This window comes from Symsagittifera roscoffensis, chromosome 4 (assembly GCF_963678635.1).
Source record: "Symsagittifera roscoffensis chromosome 4, txSymRosc1.1, whole genome shotgun sequence".
Lineage (NCBI taxonomy): Eukaryota > Metazoa > Xenacoelomorpha > Acoela > Convolutidae > Symsagittifera > Symsagittifera roscoffensis.
The window spans coordinates 39804580-39823985 of NC_087065.1; the positions used below are offsets into that span (position 1 = coordinate 39804580).

At 35.2% G+C, this 19406-nt stretch overlaps 2 protein-coding genes across 5 annotated transcripts in view; both read right to left on the reverse strand.

Annotated features, from left to right (window-relative positions):
• Nucleotides 1-2300: 2300 nt before the first annotated feature.
• LOC134844392 (complement C1q-like protein 4) lies at nucleotides 2301-6362 on the reverse strand. 2 transcript variants are annotated; one of them, XM_063861051.1, is made up of 8 exons: nucleotides 6142-6362; nucleotides 5556-5720; nucleotides 4975-5201; nucleotides 4402-4680; nucleotides 4010-4105; nucleotides 3414-3630; nucleotides 2997-3082; nucleotides 2301-2724 (listed from the first exon to the last, which is right to left on the reverse strand). In XM_063861051.1, the coding sequence occupies exons 4-8, from the start codon at nucleotides 4481-4483 to the stop codon at nucleotides 2522-2524; spliced, it is 684 nt and encodes a 227-aa protein (XP_063717121.1). In that variant the 5' UTR covers nucleotides 4484-4680; nucleotides 4975-5201; nucleotides 5556-5720; nucleotides 6142-6362; the 3' UTR covers nucleotides 2301-2521. The 2 variants fall into 2 exon arrangements, with proteins under 2 accessions (XP_063717121.1, XP_063717120.1); XM_063861050.1 differs by having other exon boundaries at nucleotides 5556-5729.
• Nucleotides 6363-8911: 2549 nt separating this feature from the next.
• Nucleotides 8912-19406, reverse strand: part of LOC134845176 (uncharacterized) — a 16713-nt gene continuing 6218 nt past the window's right edge. The window contains exons 1-3 of one of the 3 annotated variants that reach the window (XR_010162719.1): nucleotides 16157-16262; nucleotides 10014-10095; nucleotides 8912-9332 (exon numbers count right to left, since the gene is read on the reverse strand). Coding sequence is in view for 2 of the 3 variants with exons in the window: in XM_063862066.1 (XP_063718136.1) it covers nucleotides 9136-9332; nucleotides 10014-10095 (279 nt within the window). In the remaining variant the exon portion in view is untranslated. Of the gene's footprint in view, nucleotides 9333-10013; nucleotides 10096-16156; nucleotides 16263-17826; nucleotides 18075-19406 lie in introns of those variants that run through there. The other 2 variants (XM_063862066.1, XM_063862067.1) reach the window with 2 other exon arrangements.

Sequence of the window (19406 nt, forward strand, 5' to 3'; positions counted from 1 at the left end):
CTAAATCACTGACGTTTCACGCGGTCAAATACTTTTCTCATCACACCACGAACAAAAACAGCCATAACATGATAAAAAAGAATAACTTCGAAAAAAGTTTCAATGAATGTGGTCGGACCATTCTGTGCTACTTCGCAAAGCAACCAGCTGTCCTTGTCGTTTTTTAATTTTTTTGAATTTTTTGTTTGTGCTTGCAATCATTATCACGCACAAAAAATTTTATTTTTATTTAGGCGACTTTTTTTATTTATGCGCGACGAAAAAAACCTGGAACATTACAAAATTTTTCATAAAAGGCATAAAGCGTATTTTTTGGCCTGTTTTTTTTTAAATGTTTTTTAGTTCCCTCCATCGAGAAAATCCTATATCCGCCTCTGCAAAATGGGCTTATGGAAGAATTTCTCAGGGACTACAATCATTCATTGCCGCTTGTGTTTCTACTGTGGTATCATATGATATCATTCTTTACTAACTTCATCAACCTTTTTTTGAAAGTTGCTTTATTGTTGTTCCGACTTTCGATACGAAAGTAACGGAATATTTGTGCTCGGGCTGGGTTTTGTTTTCTTCAGACAAATTTCGACTTTTTAACTAGCCATTTTTGACGGAATTTTTTTAAATCATCCAAAAGATATTTGCTTGCAATTAGGCTAAAAACTTTCTTATCAGTGGTGAAAAACTTGGTTTTATTCTCGGAGAACTTATATCAAAAGCTTCAATCAGCGCTTTCTTGACAATAAAAAAATTCATTTAATTTCCTATATTTCGATTTGTTTTTTCTTATTTTTGAAGACAATCGTTGTCGATTTTCTCTAAATCACTGACGTTTCACGCGGTTAAATACTTTTCTCATCACACCACGAACAAAAACAGCCATAACATGATAAAAAAGAATAACTTCGAAAAAAGTTTCTACTGTGGTATCATATGATATCATTCTTTACTAACTTCATCAACCTTTTTTTGAAAGTTGCTTTATTGTTGTTCCGACTTTCGATACGAAAGTAACGGAATATTTGTGCTCGGGCTGGGTTTTTTTTCCTTCAGACAAATTTCGACATTTTAACTAGCCAATTTTGACAGAGTTTTTTAAAAACCATTCGAAAAATATTTTTGGTCTGAGCTTAATTTTGAAAAGATATTTCACCTGTGATCATTTTTCGTAAAGTTATGACGGTTTAAAGATTGCCATTTTGGCCATTTTGACCAATTTGGGACAATTAACGCGCGATATAATTCGCGCTATTAACGCCTAAGCTGAGATTTAATCAGTCTTATAAATTGTTCCAAATTGGTTGAACGAAGCTTATTTGCCATAATTGATGTGTTACAGGGAACGAAAACTATCTTTTTGTCTTTTATATGGCGTGTGGGGGGATTCAAATTTTAGAAAAAAAAATTTTCATTTTATTTTTTTTTCATATAATGTTTTTATGTTATTACTGCTGCTCCATATACCTTCACAGGCAGTCGGAACATTCAGGGCTTCGCCCTGATACGAGCAGTCTTGTTATTATTATATTCTCTTATTTTCTTGGCTATGTTTGGGAGTGAACTTGAGAGATTATGGAAAACAATTGATTTTTCGGTAAAACTCCTTAACAAGATCTCAATAATGTTTTAGGAGAAAAAGATTTTTTGAATATTGCAAAACCCATAAAACCGCCGTGTTATTACTCGTATTCAATCGCGTAAAAATTTTTTCCTAAATTTTGAATTTTTTTTTGAAAATCATCCCCCTCACGCCATATACAGAACAGAAAGATAGATCTCGCTCCTTGTAACAAATCAATTATGGCAAATAAGCTATTTTCAACCAATTTGGAACGATTTCTAATACGGATTAACTCTCCGCTTAAGCGTTAATAGCCTGAAATATATCGCGCTTTAATTGTCCCAAATTGGCCAAAATGCCAATCTTTAAACCCCTGTAACTTTACAAAAAATGATCACAGGTGAAATATCTTTTCAAATTTGAGCTTAGGACAACAATACCTTTCGAATGATATAAACAATTCCGTCAAAAATGGCTAGTTAAAAAGTCGAAGTTTGTCTGAAGAAAAAAAACCCACCCCGAGCACAAATATTCCGCTACTTTCGTCGAAAGTCGGAACAATAATTACTCGATAACTTTCATGTGTGAGCAGAAGAAGCATTGTGTTCTTTTTTGCAATCAACCCATCTTTAGCCCTAACCTTGTCTGTAATTATCTAAAATTTTCAAAATCAAGGAAGTTTAAATTAAATTAGATTTTTGATATAGTTTTATTAAGAACTAAGAACAATTAATATTTTTTCCGTTTACAGTGGGAACAACAAACAACAAAACTTTTCAACCAAAAATAACGGAAATGTTACGGGAAGATGAGGTAAATTGAAGCAATTGCGGAAAATACCGACACAGTTAAAAACAAACAATTTAAAACAAACAGCACATTGAGACTACTTTGAATGGACAGACTATTGTGATTCAATATAAATAATATCAGGAGCAGAAAGAAGAAGAGTCTATATTTTGAACTCTAGACGGCACTGTTCGTTGCTCCTCCCCCTCCTAAGTTTTTGGCCGAAGGGGTGTGTCTGATTTTGAAGCCGGCGAAAGTGGCGCTGTGGGAGAGAAGTGGGCCGTAGCCAGGGGTTATTTTACCCGCGCCCTTCACCTCAACTGCCACTTTGTCACCCCTAGTCAACTGCTGCAAAGTGGTCTGCGAAATGTGCTCGTTGGCTGAAATTGAAAAAATATATAGCATACCATTTCAATGAACAAAGTATGAGCATTTGACCGTTAAAACTGAAAATGAACCAATAGTTTTATCTTTTCATGATTTCATGTGAGCGTTTTTTTGTAACCAAATTTAAAACTACTGTTGACCCCCAGAAAATTGGTTGCAGAGTTATTTTTGCAGTGATTTTAATCATCCAAATTGTTAAAACTAATGATGTGATTTATGATTTTTTCTACATGGTATGAAGTATTTCATGCAATAAAACACTAACGTGAGTCTCCTCCGATGAGAGATGCGGCTATCTTCCCATTCACTGTCAAGTCGGCCCTCACTTGTTGGAACTTCCTCATCGAAAAACTAAAATGAAAGAAAATAACACTTAATTGTTGAACATAGTAAAACAATTCAAATGCATCGTCGAAAGATAACACTTTCATAGACCCTTTCTTGCTTCGCAATTCTGTTTAAAAAAATAGCAAAAAAATGAAAATAAAAATGATTCAAGAAATGGTTTAGCAAAAAAAATGTCGAACAATTTTTATTATAAAGTTAAATCTTTTTAAATACATGTTTCCTTACTTAGTTATGATGTATTTTTTGGATTTAAACAAATTGAGTCATTAATACCAAAAACAAGCATTGAGTTGATCCAACATATATTACAAGTAAACAGATAATGATAACTGACGTGAACAGGTATAGTCCGTCTTGGGGACAGGTGAAGGTGCCACTGATTGGATGGAATGCACCCCCCTCATTGGCCATCATCTGATCAAAGGTGAGGGTGTGAGCGAGACCGAACACCACCTCCAGTCCCATCTGTCTGGCGGCCGAGAAGGCGATCGGGTTTGCCTCTCGACACGGTTCGCCTTGAGCCCCAGGAGGACCCATCGGACCCACTTTTCCTATAATTTGAACAGCGTGCAAAAATGGAAAAATAACGCTCATTGGCCAATTAAAATGCTTAACCTATTTGAACAAGCAAACGATTGCGTAATACTAAAAAATTCCAATTAGACTTTTTTCCTGGCATCTGTTTTACATCACGACTCAAAAAAGTTTTGACTGTTTCTTTTTATTCAAAAAACTTCTTGAGAAGAAAAAATGATTGAAATGACTACTTTTTTTCTAATTAAGAAGCTGTATTAAGTTTTCAGTGTACAAATTGTTAAAGCAGTGTCTCAACTTTGTGTTACGCGAAATGAGCTCAAATAAGTTGGCAAAAAAGTGGTGGTTGTTTTGGCTGAAAAAGGGGACAGTTGCAAAAGACTAAGTAATTTTCACCTTCTGGTCCCTCCAGTCCCGGTGGTCCTGCTGCTCCGATGGGTCCCTGCACCCCCTGAGGACCCTGGGGACCCGGAATGTAGCTAGGATGGGGACCTAAAATACATTCAAAAACATCATTTTTGTAATCAACATTCAAATTTTGAAAGTTACTTGATTAAATAGATATAGAGCAGAACCTATAGTACAAAAAACAGTCAAATTGTGCTCGTAATTCTAGTTACTATGTGTTGTTTAATTAAGTGCGCTATTTTGATAATGCTCAATGCGTTTTTGTCTCTGAGAGCTAAAACAAAATCTCAGATTCTTGAAAGAAGAGAACAAAACTGCAAGATCCAGCAACTTAATCATCATTTGCGAGAATCATGCAAGATATCTCGACAAAAACCTACATCTGAACTCGAGATCGCCTTGGGACCCCAACACTGAGCAGGAGAAGATGAAGAAAAGTCCTTGAACTGTCCTGTGGATCATTGCGACTGTGAGGAACGAACTGAGAGACACCACACTTCCAATTAAACTATATTTCAACAGTGGGTAGTTTGAACAGAGATCTCGCAAGAGGGCGACGAAGCTGCTACTCTGGTTCTGGTTGGCTAGTGAGTTCTGTGATTCGGCACGATGTAGGTTGAGATTGGAAGTGGAGAGGTTGAAATCACCAAGGTCGGTGTCTGGAAACAAAAAGTTTAGAGCATGTTTCTTTTGTTGTTGGTTTCATTGATGGTACTTTGAAAAGGCATTCTCCTCTCCTCCGTTAATTCCAAATCAATCAATGATTATCATTTTAATTTTAAAAAACTAAGAACAAGTTCACATGATCATATACATGAAAACCACAATTTTCTGGACGAGGATGTAGACAATTTTTGCATGCTTGTCTTCGTGGTTAATTTGTTCTGAAGTTATTGTTTTTTTCTGAATGTTTCTCCCTCATTCAATCTTATTTTCAACTAAATGTTACTTACGTTCTGCGAAAAGAGATTCGCAGCTCCTCGAGAACTGTTTGGCCTTTCTTAACGAAGACGGTGGTAGGGTATGTTGCGGAAACTGCTGCTGCAGGGGACTCGCTGCTGCTGACGAAGGGAGGTTTTGTGCTGCTGCTGCTGCTGTGTTGCGGAGGTAGGGGTAGGCTGATGCTGCAGTTGCCGAGTAGTTGTGTCGGGTCCTAGTCGTACCCTCTCTGCCGAGGAATCTGCAAGTTGAAGATCATATCAAAACAATCCGGTCTCAAACGACACTGTACTTAAAACATCTCTCATTGTGATTCGAGCAACTCATATCAACAAATTTTTTCGTTTTTTTAAAATGAAAAAGTGACATTTGGGAACTAATTTGAGAACAGTATTTGTTTGATGTAAGGTGATGATTGCATCACTTGTTCAAATTAGCAGTTTATCAAATTTACTTTTCAGTTGTTTTCTGTTCAAGTAATCGTTATTATTTATCCATGTTTATTAGGTCTTCAGAGTTGCGACTCTAACCGTTTTCTCTGCCCATTCGGTGTTTAACATGGGTTTAAAGCCTGCTCGTTGCCCTCTAAACTGACCTTGAGTGTTGTGATGAGTGGGGGCTTGGGTGGTCGTAGAGGGCGGAAGTAGACTTCGAAAGAGGGTGAGGCGGCTGCTGATTCCGATCTCCAACTTCCTCTGAACTTGACGAGCTCTGTTCGTGGGGGTGGTGCAGTTGGCCTTGTTGGTTGATGGGACAGGACCTTAAATACCTGTATTTGAATATAACAAACAGTCGTCAAACAGAAAGGGAAAGATAAACAAAATACGAAGAGATGCTGAGAAAGGGAACCAAAATTGAATTCAATTTCAAAATATCTTGCTGTAAGCTTTTCTAAAAAACGAAAAAAAAAACTTAAGCTTAGTTCAATAAAAAATAAACCAATTCTAACCATTCTGAAATTCCCGCATCACCTGACTAAATTTTCGAAAACTGAAAAAAAATTGAAAACTTTTTTCTGAGATAATTTATTCATCAGAAATATAGAATGTAGAAATATAAATTCGAAATAGAATATCAGTCATATAGAGTTTGCGTGCAGTTTTCAGATCTCTCAGAAACATATTTAATTGGAAAACTTCAACCTATCAAAAAGTTGTTCTCGAAAAAATGATTGAACAAACCTTTTGGCATTACGATTTGGTAGCGTCGTGAATTAGTTACGAGATGTCAGTATAAATGAAAAATATTATCAAAATGTATTTAAATTTGTCCGAGATGAAATTTAAAGTAAAATTTAAGACAACTTGATCTGAGGAAAGAGAAAGAAGAAGTGATTTGAATGCGTGGTTGTATCTGACGTAAGAAGATGTTTATGGAGTTTGTGTTTTGACACATTAGCAGAATAGGATTCCAAACCACATAACCGCGATATTGGGAAGCCACAATGACCATTATTGCAGATAATTGTTTATTAACATTTGGTCTAAGTATTTAATTTTTAGCCTTCATTCAAATAATAGAAATAGTATATAAATAATATAATTATATTTATAGTTTTTTTGGAAAACAGATTTTAACAGCTGTTAAAGGAAATATGCAAGTAATGGCTTGATAAAATTGATCAAACAATTTCAATAAGTTTCCAGAATTTTTTCACCATCAGATTTGAGGTAAATAATTTATTCACTAAAGAACCCAGTGTGTAGGATTGTCATTAGAAAATATATGTCCATTTCTAACATATTTGAGTCCTTTTCTTCGTGCGAGAGGATCCTGATCATCGACAATTTTTCTTCACTATGAAGTTTGGCAGTATTTATACAAAAAATGATGAAAAGTTCAGTTATTCAGTATCCAATTTGTCGTATTACTTCCAACATCTAGCTTCGTTTGATAGCCACAAGAAACGCCACTCGATTTTTTTTTTCGTTTTTCTAGTCATTTTTCTTCCAAAACTGTTTTCCAGTTGACCTATTTTACTATGACTCTCAAATATGCTTAAGTTTTATTATTTTTTCGTTCAAATTTTTCGTTCACATGCAGAAAAAAAACGACACCCTTTTGAGAAAACAATTTTGTATTTTTTTAAGACTGTGGTTGGAACATTCTATGCTACTTGCACAGTAACCGGCTATCCTTCTTTGATAATGCAGAAACTGTTGGTCATGGTGGGCCTCGAACAACGATCCTGTTGATTGAAATCAATGCGCATCACCAAAAGCCAAGTTTTGCTGACCAACTAAAAAATGTACAAATGCATAAACTAAGCCAAAGGTAACCTCTGTATGAAAGAATATATATGGTGAAGCTTTAATTTTTTTAGTTCAGGGAAATAAAAGAGGGAAAATAGATTATTATATTTTGAAGGAAAAAAGACAAACATAGTTGAAATTTAGGGTGGCTGAAAAGAGTTGAAGAGTTGTAATTTGAGTTGAAGCAAGAAGTAGTATCTTCGATATACTATAAACTGCTTTTGATTGTAATTTGGTTGATCAGCTGGTATGAAAAAGGGGGATTGTTAGGTAGATTTCTACGCAACGCTTTGTTGACGTTTGTCGTTGCACTGAGTTTTTTTTTCATACCGCTTCCATTAGATATTGATAGACTGATTTGCTCGCCAACTTCATTGCCGTCCAAACTCTCAAAATTGGCTTCAGAAAAGGACGCATGAGTACAATGAGCAGGATTGAATTGGCCATCCCATAAAAGCGAGTCAGAAAGTCGAAAAAGTCATCTGAGACACGAATCTTGTGGTCAAATCTGACGCAGATTGTGGGGTTGCACCCCCTTGCAATTTCGTCGCAAACCCAATCCTTGAATCAATTTGACTTTGCTCCCTTTCCGAGTATCGATTCCAAATAGAGACTTATTTTTATGGATCAATGTTTTGTCTCATATTCCCAGCAGCCAAATCAAGCTGTTCAAAATTTTGTCAGTCTAATGAAAACTTGATATTGCTTGCTTGTCGGGTTAGTTAAATTGCGCTTATATGGGGATAATCAAAACTAATGACTCAGCTTATCTCCATATAACAGTAGCGAGCGACGGCCTCCTCAGTTCTGGTTGCCAAAATTTCCCGAAGGCATCCCACCTTGATACTGTTTTACGACACCCGTTTTTGGTTGACCAACCTCAAAGTTTTTCTAAATGCGCTTCAAAAGGGCTCAAAAACGTTATTTCCGGCATGTTTTTTTTTCTTCAAAAATTGGGCAAAAGTGAGTCTTTATAAGTTTTTCCACGCCCCCCACACACATTTGAAATTTAGTTTAAAATTTAGTTTTGAAAAACTAATTTTACGTTGAAATAAGGTAATGAAATTTTGCATGGTGAACAAATTAACACTATTGTGAACACATTTGTTCTTCATACCTTACATTTACATTATAACATCACGTTTTCAGCCATAAAAACACGTGAGACAATTAAGATAAATGAACATTTGAAATGTGCGTGAAAAGTGTAAAAGAGCCCTTAATAGGATTTTAGGGAAGCACGGAAAAATAAATTGGCCGACGTAAAAAACGTCGATACAATTTACATGCTGCACCCCCCCCCAACCCCCCGAAATTTTTGCGCTATTTAACCATTCTTTTGGCAAAGCAGCTCTCTTTAGCTTTTAAGAATTTACACGCTGTTATACGCAAAAAATTGACAAGCCGATTCCTTGACGGATCCTTAAAATGATAATTTAGTTTTAAGCATTTAATCACTTCAATTCAAATCATTTTCTGACTGCGGTGATGAGAAATTTATCTTACTTTTGAGTTCGTAGAATATAAAGCGGTGGTTTATCACTTGAGTTGTAATCAGGCTCGTGGGACGTCTTCTTCCCGCCCTTTAAGCCCTCTACTGGTCAAAAACAGAAACAGTTCGTGCTGCTTGCTTAGCAACTTGCTATTCTAGCTGTTTTTCCTCAACGCCCCCCCCCCTCCCCACCTCGCAGGAGCATCAATTGCATGATGTAACGAGTGGTGTTACAAAGGTTAAATTTGAAGACGTCAATTTTCAAAACGCACCAATCGGACTATGTGAATGAATATTTTAATAGCAACATTTTTTCCCCTCTATTGTTCGTAGTATTAATGTATGGGGTTTTTGCCGCCTCAAATGCTTGCATGCTTAATCAACTATTCCATATCATTTTGGAATACAAGGAACGTGAAGTTAAGTCGGTTTCAATCCTTCAGATAGTTGCTCAAATGAGGACGCCACACTCCGTATATGAAGGTCGGAATATAGCAGAACATCCAAATAACGCAAATCAGAGAAAAAGTTTTTGTCAACGTCGAGTTCCTGGAGGCGTTTCTTGAAGTTGATTTCATTGCTCGGAACTTCCTGTTGGCTTTGATATAAAAGAAAATTGCAATGAATCCTGAAAAGAAACCACATATCACATATTTGTGCATTCGATAGTACTATGTGTGGATTCGATAGACTTAACGCTAAACTGTGTTGCTAAACGTCCGTGACGCTAAGCGTATACAGTGGCGTGCGCAGGAGTTTGTCGGGGGGGGGGGGGTCTGAGGGTGTGATTTTTTGAAAATTATTTCCACGTAACCCCAGAAGGACCTTAATTTGTCATTTTTGGGAATTTGTTGCAGCAGGCGATTTTTGGGAAACAAGCCCTTTTTGGAAGGTTTGAAAGCCACCCTCCCTAAAAAATTGGCGCCAAAGCGTTAGTCAGGCGGAAAAGAGTGCCGTAAAATAGCGCAAAGGGAAACCTTTTGAAAAAGTTTGGCAGACAAAAATACAGCGCCAATATTTTTTTCTAATCCAAACTAAATAATGCAGTTGAAGATCTCTATTTTGTGGTCTTGAAGTGTGTGAGGTTAGTTTGATCAAAAATTTAATAAGAGCTAAAAAAAAAGGCTGGCTCAAATTAACCTGACAAAATGAACAAAGTAAGTTCCTTTATGCTGTCAAAAATGTTTGGGGCCCCACTGATAAGTTTTAGGAACGAACTCCCATACGTGTTCCAGTTGGGGAATGATATGGTCGAAGATTCTGAATGCGAAAATCTGGCTGCGGGAGCTCTAACAGAAAGTTCACTTACCAGTTACGAAGGTGAAGAAAAGTAGAAAGTATCTGTCAATTGCATAGACGTCACATCCATTGCAGTCGAACAAATTTTTCTCCTTTAACGAAAAAAATAGTGAGCGAAGTGGGTCTGTTTTCGATATTTAAATTCTTCTGCCTGAATTGTTTTTTCAAATACTGAACTACTGATTTTTCTGTTTTTTTTCTGAACTGCTTTTTCTGAGTATTTAGTATAGAAGGGCTCGAATCGGCCAAATAGTTTGATTATTCCTGTTATGGCACGGAAAACTTCATAGAAGCACCGCAAATATAGAGCAAAGAGAGCCAATAAAACAAGAGTAACCTAGTCGGTTGCAGTGCAAGCAGCACAAAAAGTTCCGACAATAATCATGAAAAAATTGACGCCTCCTTTTGCTTTTATAGTTTAATGCCGCCGTTTTTGAGCAAATAGTGATGAGAGGAAAACCAAAATTTAGAACTTTTTTAAAATTAATCGTAACCCATTAATATAATGGGTCGAGGTTCTCATTATATGTTTCGACCTTCTCGACTGAAACTCGGCATCTTTCGACTGTCTCAACCGAATGTGGGTTTATTTCGACCATGCTCGACCGAAAACAATGTGTTCGACCCGAGCGTGATATGTGATATGTTTGGTTCGACCGTCTCGACCAAGTTTTGGTTCGTTTCGACTTTCACAATTATCATTAGCTATCCAAACCTAACCGTTTTAATTTATACTTTTCGGGTAATACCCCCAGGATGTTTTTTTGAGGTTTTTTAAAGAATCTTATGTATGCTCTGTTGTTCCATGTGAGTCAAAAACTTTAACAAATATGTTGATATTCGAAAGAAATTTTTGTTACGGACTCCCATTTACCGCGAACAATCGCTAATTTTTGCCCACTGTTGAGGTATGTTTCGACCGGGCTCGACCAAGTTGTGATATAATCCGACCGTGCTCGCATGTTTCGACCGTGCTTGACCCAATTTTGATATGTTTCGACCGTACTCTTTTTTGGTCGAGCACTGATATGTGCTCGACTTTGAGAGTCAAAGCAAAGTGAGAACCAAGACCCAAGTAGCTTTGAAAACTTGTTCTTCTGTAGTAAAACTTGGTTTCCCACAACTTCGGAAACTGATTATCATCTTGCAATTGTTACTCGCTAGCTTTACTTGCTCAAAATCAGATAAAAAAAATTATAAGCCTCAGACCAGTTTTGCTCTGACACTGAGTTGTTTTTATTAATGTCTTTCGAATCACAACCTAAAATATGTTTATTCATTCTGATGAGTTTTTGGGGTAAATAAGTTTGAGTGAGATAAATAACTAACACAACTGAAGAAAAAGTTTCTCCCTCTTTCTAGAACGATGTTTTTGATACGAAGTCTAGTCAAACTCTGATTTGTAAGTTCGAAAAGTAAAGCTTCCAGATTAGCTTTTTAGTGAATCTTTGATGATAAAATTACACCAACTTGAGAAAACTGGATCAGCAGTTACATTTTTAAAAACTTGGAAAACTAAAAACTAATTTTAACTTTTTAATATGAAAAGTTGCATTTTTTTGAGCCAATTGGATTTTTATTGCTGTATATTTTGCTTCCATTCAGCAAATAAAAAAAAATAGGGTTAAAAAATCAAAAATCAGAATTCGAACAATCAAAGATGAGGGTGCACAGATTTCTCTGAATCTTCATTGTTCTCTGAAAACAAAAAAAACAAAAAACCAAACGATTTGAATAAGTTTTTGTTTATTTATGGACACTACCGGCAAAAACAAAACGCCTTGATTTTATTAATTTTTTTGGGAATACGTGTATTTTGTTTCCTGATTTTTCCAGATTATGAAGCTCAACTCACCTGTTTATTTTCCATTATGAAATGAGTACCCAACGTTCCTGTAAAACAATTTTTACTTCATGGATGGTGAAAACACCTGAATGTCGAAAAATTCATTTGTTTATTAATATTCTTTAACTTAAGTTAATATTCAAGGCGTCAATTTGGTGTCAAGGCATTAATACTTGAGCCCTTTCCTCTATGTCCAATTACAACACTTTTCTGGGATTAAAATGTGGAGTCGAATAGAACTTTTTGAGAACTGTCTTGAACAAGAAAAATTTCATCATATCGGGTAATACAAGGGTGTCCTTATGTTAAGCTAAAACCTTTAGAATGAAATCTTAGACTTTTGTAGAATTTATTTTCATTGTCGATTGTAAATAATCTTAATCAAGATAAAAAGAACAAGGATAGCCAGTTACGTTACTGTGCAAGTAGCATATAATGTTCCGCACATAGTGTAAAAAAAAACCAAATTTTACTTTCAACTTATTGTCGTTTTTTTCCTAGTCAAAAAGCTGGAATGTAGGAATATTTAACATTCATAATAAAGTAGGTGAAATCTGTAGAAAAATGACTTTAAAATAAAAAAACGACGGTGAATCACGACTGAGAAAGCTTTATTATGATATATCACTCAACCCATTCCGATACTTATATGAGTACCTGACTTTGCATGAAAAGCAAAAAAAAAAGAAAAGATAAAAAAATCAGAAACACACTCGAATACAAAGTTGCTTCCCTTTTTCAGCTGGTCGGAACAAAAACCCCAGTTGGGACTTTGTGAGGTTCATTTCCACCAAAACTGAGTTAATACAAGTTTGAACAAATTCGAAAACTGATTTTTTTGTGTCTGTTTCATTTAAGCTATTCAGATTGCTTAGTCTATTTCTTGGGGAAAAATTGAACAATACTTCTCGTATCACAAAAAAAACCTGAAGGCTCCGACTGCCTTTTAAAGGTCAATGAAGCAGCAGTAGCAGCAATTTTTCATCAAAAAAGAGAAAAAATTCAGAAACACTAGAGATTTTTTGAAAACCCATCCCCATATGATTAAAAACTGATAAATTTTGCTCCTAGTAACGCTGCAGCTATGACAAAAAAACTAATCTAACCTGGTTGGAATTCTAAGACGGATTTTATATAAACGGATTTATATAGCAGGAAATATATCTCTTGTCAATTATGCCAAATTGGCCATATTGGCAGTTTTCAAACCCAATCACTTAACTAAAAATATTCACAAACAAAATATTCAAATATCAGCATAATTGAACAAAAGTTATCAGATGGGTTAAAATTTTATGATTTTTTGAAATCATCCTCTACGCATATGGTGAGTCAAAAAATCATAAATTTTACTATTAGTAACATACAAATTATTACAAAAAGCCTGCTACAAGATTTTTGGAATGATTTTTATGAGGAATTAAATCTCCGTTTACACGTTAATACCACGAAATATATCGCGCGATTGCCAATTTTTAAACCCATATAACTTCTTAAAAATTGATCACAGGTGAAACATCTTTTTAATTTTGAGCTCAAAGCAACAATATTTTCTGACTTATAAGAAATAATTTTCTCAAAAATTGTCAGTCAAAAAAATGTAGTTTGTCGGGAAAAAAAACCACTCGAGCTCAATTAGTCCGTCGTTTTTTCGAAAGTAGGAAGAACAACTATATGCTAGGTTTATCTGGAAAATCTAGCGTTATAGGTTATTTGTTAAAAATAGCAAAATTTTCCCCAATTTTTTGCAGACTTTATTGCCAAAATGTATTTCAAATTATTTGTCAAATGCTACTGCCGTGTCTACATGATACACGCGATGATATATAAACCAGCCGAAGTATCAAACAGCCGAAAAAAACCCAAGCGATATAAAATAACTATGTAACAGTTATGTAACAGTTTCGAAAGTTATGCAAATTTCATTTATATGATCTAAATTTTTCACTGGCTTATAAACTGGTTATTATAAACTTATTCACTGGTTGGTTGGTTTATACTTTGGCTCGTTTCTGTATTTACTCTTGATAAAATTACGTTGTTCCACAAAATGTTCATCTGGGTCTATAAGGCTGAAATCGTTGCTAACACACAATGCTTGAAAAAAGAGCTATAACTTTTTGAAATATTTTCTCGTTCATTTTGCAAGTAGGGAGATAGAATATAACTAAGATTTGAACATAAGTACCGGCTATTACTAATTAGTAAAATTTTGCAAAAGAACATCAAAAAGAAAAACTTTTTTATCGCAAGGTAAAAAAAAACATATCTAAAAAAAATCTTTTATTTTTTAAATGAAGTCTTCAAAAGCTGTATTCCATCAAGAAAAACTCGGTTTTTGCTTTTTTTGCTCAACTCTGTGGCTTTATTCGAACACTGCGTCTAGGAAAAAAATTCTTCGAAATCAATCATTCAACCCCGTCTATCAATTCAATCATGTCCTTAAAAACGTGCACAACAAATTTTAAAACAAAAAGTGAATTAAACGCGCGGGATTTAAAAATCTTTTAAGTGAAACGCGCAAACACCTTTTGAATGAAACTCGCTAAGAAGTTGAAATTAACTTTTTTTGTCTCGAAAAGCAAGCATTTGAGAATCTGACACTAAAGATTACCAGGTCTTTATTGTTAATGATCCAACATCACACAAATCCTTTCTTTTGTTTTTCATCGTTTTATTTGCATCAGAGCTAAAATAATATGCAGGAAGCTCAAAAACTTTATTGTAAATAAAGTTTTCTAAACCTTGATTGTTATGAATGACCAGTTATGACTGTTTTTCAGCAAAACTATTTGCTTGCAGAAAACGAGTTGCGCCAGTGCACGAGGATCGCTGATTGGATAGCAACTCAGTTTAATCCATGTTAAAATTACCCATAAGATCAAACATCAACAATCTTAAACCCACAAACGTTTTTGCTCCCATGGATAGTTTTTAAACTTAGAGTTCTTATAGCTTATGAATGACCAATGATAGTGACCACAGAAAAATAATTCAACCACAAAGAAAAACAATGATAGCTGGTTGCTGTGCAACTAGCACATAATGTTCTGACCATATTTATAAAAAAATAGAACAATTTTTATTTTTCTTCAAATTAGTTTTTGTTTTAGTGGGTGGTTGATTCAAGAGCTATTCGATCGCGTAGAGAATTATTGAATTAGGCATGATCGTTAAAATTTGTTTTCACAATATGAATACCAAACAAAAAAATGAAAGAAAAATTAAAAAACTTTTTTACAATAGTTTGATTTTTTTTAAAACCTTTATTGTCAAACAAGCGCTGAAAGAAACCTTCAAGTTTTGTGAGCCTAAAATTATAAAAGAAATAGTTAATTTCCATAGAACAAACGTGACTCGATCGCATTCGCTCAAAATTTTGAGCCAGTTTTTCTCGAAACTGAGGGAATTTTTCAGAAAATTTACAATTTCCTTCCAATCACCAACGAAAGGGCTTCAATATTATAATCCACTCAATTCTCTTCGATAATAATTTGTGGTAGCTGATTCTTCAGGGAAAACAAAAAAAAAAGAAAAACTAAATATTACACACCCGAGTACAAAGTTTCTCCCGATGTTTAATGGTCGGAACAATAATTGAACTGTTTCTATAATTTTTTTTGGTCCAAAATTGTTGCTATTTAGTACTTGATCCTTTGAACTAGGTGAAATTAATCGAATGAGCAGTATAAAAATAGCCAAAATAACGTGAAGTTTAAAATAGAATTTGGGCTAGGTGTCAAACCTTATCAACAATCGTCTAATTGAGTCTGACAATCGATAACATTCAGACCATGAAAACTTTTTTCAATAATTTTTAAACGCATTTTTGGCTTGTTTTTGCCAATCAAAGTAGAATATTTATAGTCTTCTGCGAGCGCTCGGGAAATCAATTTGGTGAACCAAAAAAAAGGCCGACAAAATTTTTGAAATTTTGTTGAAAATCCACCGACCCCAACCCCCCCCCCCCTTCTCGAGAAAATCCTAGATGCACCCCTAGAGATACCACACTTGTATTCACTATTGTTTAAAAAAGTAAAAAGAAAACACTATGCTATAGTTCTTACCAAATTTTTGAGAATGGTTATAACAAAAATATTTAATTTTCAAAAATTGGCGCTGAGTTTTTCCGTTTCGATGCTTCACTTAGTAGTAGTTCAAATCAACCCTTTTGAAGTATATATTTTTTTACCGCACAAAGTTTGCTAAAAAATTCTCCAGCATGATACTGCTTGCATCATCGAAATTAAGACTTATTTAAATGATGCAAATTTTGAAGATATGGATTACTAGAAAACATGGCTCACCCAATACTGTCGTCCAGCTCCGTGGATCAAGAAAGCTGTTGGCAGAGCAAACAAAACGAGAGTTATAATCGAGTAAGCCAATATCCGACGAGATTTACTCAGCAAGATATCGGCTTGCAGCGGTCGGCAGATCTGAAAGCACCTGTTTAACCCTTGCAAAAATAGCTCTTTACTTTTTAAGATCTCAAATTCACTGATTTATAATTTTTGGTGACGAATATCAGAATAATTTTTATAAAAAAAGGTTTCTGAAAAAAGGCATCAGATTTTCAGGTCACATAATAGCACTTTGTGTTATGAGTAGAGCACTGTACTCTAAACCACATTTTAAAAGGAAAAAAATGCCCGCTAAATGCACCCTTGAATAGATATTTTTCCCTTTTTAGTCTTACTGTAATCAAAAAGAAAATTCCGTTTTGCTTGGATAGAATTACAGAAATTACAACTCCAAAAATTGCCAGAAAGAGTTCACCTGTGTTTTCTTGTATTTTCTGTAAAAAAAAATTGAAATGCAAAATGATTCAAAACAGTTTCAACAAGCGTGGCAAATTTATAGGCTTACTTAACAAAGCTTTGAAAGATGAGCGAAACAATTTTCTCGAATTGTTTAATTTTCAAGTCTGAAAAGAAACATTTTTTCAAAACTGAGACTCGCTCCTAAGAATTTAGACTCCATCGGAAATCTCAAGGATCTCGCCGTTGGTACTAATTTATGACAGATGGTTGTTTTTTTTTTTCATAGCAGGGGATCCATGATTCGCTTCAATTTCTTATTCTGCGGTGAAAAGAAGTGGAAGGGTTCAAGAGAGCTTCCCTGAATGTATCTTTCGACGGCCATGCCCCCAATACAGCAGCAGCTGGGGTAGTGGAAGAAGTTGAACACAATGCGAGTGGTCACAAACAGAAACGGCCTCAATGTTTCTTCAACATTCAGGCTCCAAAGCCAATCGCAGTCCAGTTTTAACAATGGCAATTTGGCACTAGAGGAAACAAACAGAAGGGCTTAGAAATCAGGGGCGCATCTAGGATTTTCTCGAGGGGAGGGGGCGGATTTAAAAAAAAAATTCGAAAATTTTGTCGACCTTTTTTTTTAGGTCGACCAAAAAAAACAGTGAAAAATTTTGAAAAAACCGGCTAAAAAGGCCAAAATTTTGAAAAAACAGGCCTGGCGTTTTTAGGCAGTTTTTGGAAAACGCTTGCCAAAAACCGCGTTTTTTCGGCGCGCGCTCCCCCTTCAAAATTAGTATATATTGGCGCCCAATGCGCCTTTAGAAAAATTTTAGTGCCCGTCACCAAAAATGGATATCTGAAAATAGTACAAAGGGGGACCGTTTGGGTCAGCAGGGGTCGAATCTCTAAAAAAAAAAACGTCCGCCCCCCCCCCCTAAATCCGCCCCTGTTAGAAATATTCAGATCTTGTTGACTGTTTCACCAATATGGTACCTATGGTGAGCCGTTTCCACCCGCTATTTAAAAAGTTTTTTCCAACAAATAAAGCATATTTTTTCAAGACAATAGGCTCCTCGGAGAGAAAAAATCCTGACATCAAGAGATGAAATATTTAAGATGTGAAAGAATTTCGTATTTAAATGACCGAATTTGTCTGCAACAGACATCGCGGCATGTGTACAAAAAGCCCTTCCGAAAAATCAAATAAGTCATACTGCTCTTTTCACCTTTCACCACTATCAGAATAGAAATGGAGAAGGTTGACCAAGTTCTGGTAGTTACAGTAGCCGTTGCTAATAATAATATATTGGTACACATTGAACAGAAAGGCGACAAATCCGGCGAAAAAGAAGTCGGACCAAGTCTGCAGTATGACTAGATAGAACTCGAGACGTCTCATGTCTTTTTCGAAGGCCATCACAACCAGACAGTAGAGATTCACAAGTAACATCACACAACTGAAGCCCATCTGAAACCCTTTCAACGCTTTATTAGTTTTATCATTTAATCGCCAGCTTTTTTTCTTCCGGCTTTCGAAGGAATGCGGATATTTGTGTTTTTTTTTTTTGCGGATATTTGGGTAGTTTTTTTTTCATTCAAACTTCGGAAATCGAAAGAAGAGTTTAAGCAAACTTTTTATGCCCTTTGAATATGTCCACTCACTGAACTCAAATGTAAATAAATATTTTGCCTTCGTTTCTTTTCCGTAAAAGTTATGAAGGTTTGAAATTGCGGATATTTGGGTAGGAATGCGGATATTTGGGTAGTTTTTTTTTCATTCAAACTTCGGAAATCGAAAGAAGAGTTTAAGCAAACTTTTTATGCCCTTTGAATATGTCCACTCACTGAACTCAAATGTAAATAAATATTTTGCCTTCGTTTCTTTTCCGTAAAAGTTATGAAGGTTTGAAATTGCCAACTTTTCCTAAAGTTGTGGGGGTTCAAAGATTGCTAATAAGACCAATTTGGGAATATTAACGCGAAATACATTCCAAACTATTAACGCGTAAGCGGATTTTTAATCGTCTTAAATATTGTTCCAATTTGATTGAAGCAAGCTAGTTTTCATAATCGCTACGTTTTTAGGAGCAAAACGTATCACGTTGTACTTAATATGGTGTGCGGAGGATGATTTTGAACAAAAACCTCAAATTATTTTTAAAAAACGTTTCATTATTTTTTGAAAACTCGTCGTTTTTTTAAGCAATCACTGCTCAATATACCTTTGAAGGTAGTCGGATAGTCTTGATACAAGGAGCCTTGTTTTTTTTTCTCCTCACAAATTTCAATGTTTTAGCAATCAACTTGAGACGTGGTTTTTTATATTGTAGGTAATTTTGTCTTGAGCTCAAATTTAGAAAATAAATTAACCCGTGATCGTTATTGTAAAATTATGAGTCTGAAAATTTGGCAATTAGAGACATTTACAGCGCGATATATTTCGTGCTATTATCGCTTAAGCTGATCCGTCTTAGAAGACGTTCCAAAACGAATTGAGGCATGCTTTTTGGTCCATTGATTATTGTAGGGCAATTTTGGAAGCTGAAAGGAGGGAAGGGATATCTGATCGTCAAAAGTTGCGATGCTGAATTACTCTATACTTGATGATGATTTTGACCACTTTGCCGAGCTTTGGCTGATAAGCAACAATTTATTAGTATATGATGCTTTTATTTGTGTTTTTTTCAACTTTAAAACCATTATAACGGTTTGGGTTGAATGATAGCTTAAAAAATTTTACGTCTTTTCTAAGCATATTTTTGCTGCTGACCAAAAACTTGAAAAAATTTTGCTCGAGGCT

What these genes read in the sequence shown, in the direction of transcription:
- LOC134844392 (XM_063861051.1), bottom strand. Translation starts at nt 4,483, where the DNA reads ATGATCCACAGGACAGTTCAAGGACTTTTCTTCATCTTCTCCTGCTCA. An exon ending in AGGCGATCTCGAGTTCAGAT is followed by an intron (nt 4,106 to 4,401) that starts GTAGGTTTTTGT and finishes AATGTATTTTAG; the next exon opens with GTCCCCATCCTAGCTACATT. An exon ending in GGGACTGGAGGGACCAGAAG is followed by an intron (nt 3,631 to 4,009) that starts GTGAAAATTACT and finishes TTCAAATTATAG; the next exon opens with GAAAAGTGGGTCCGATGGGT.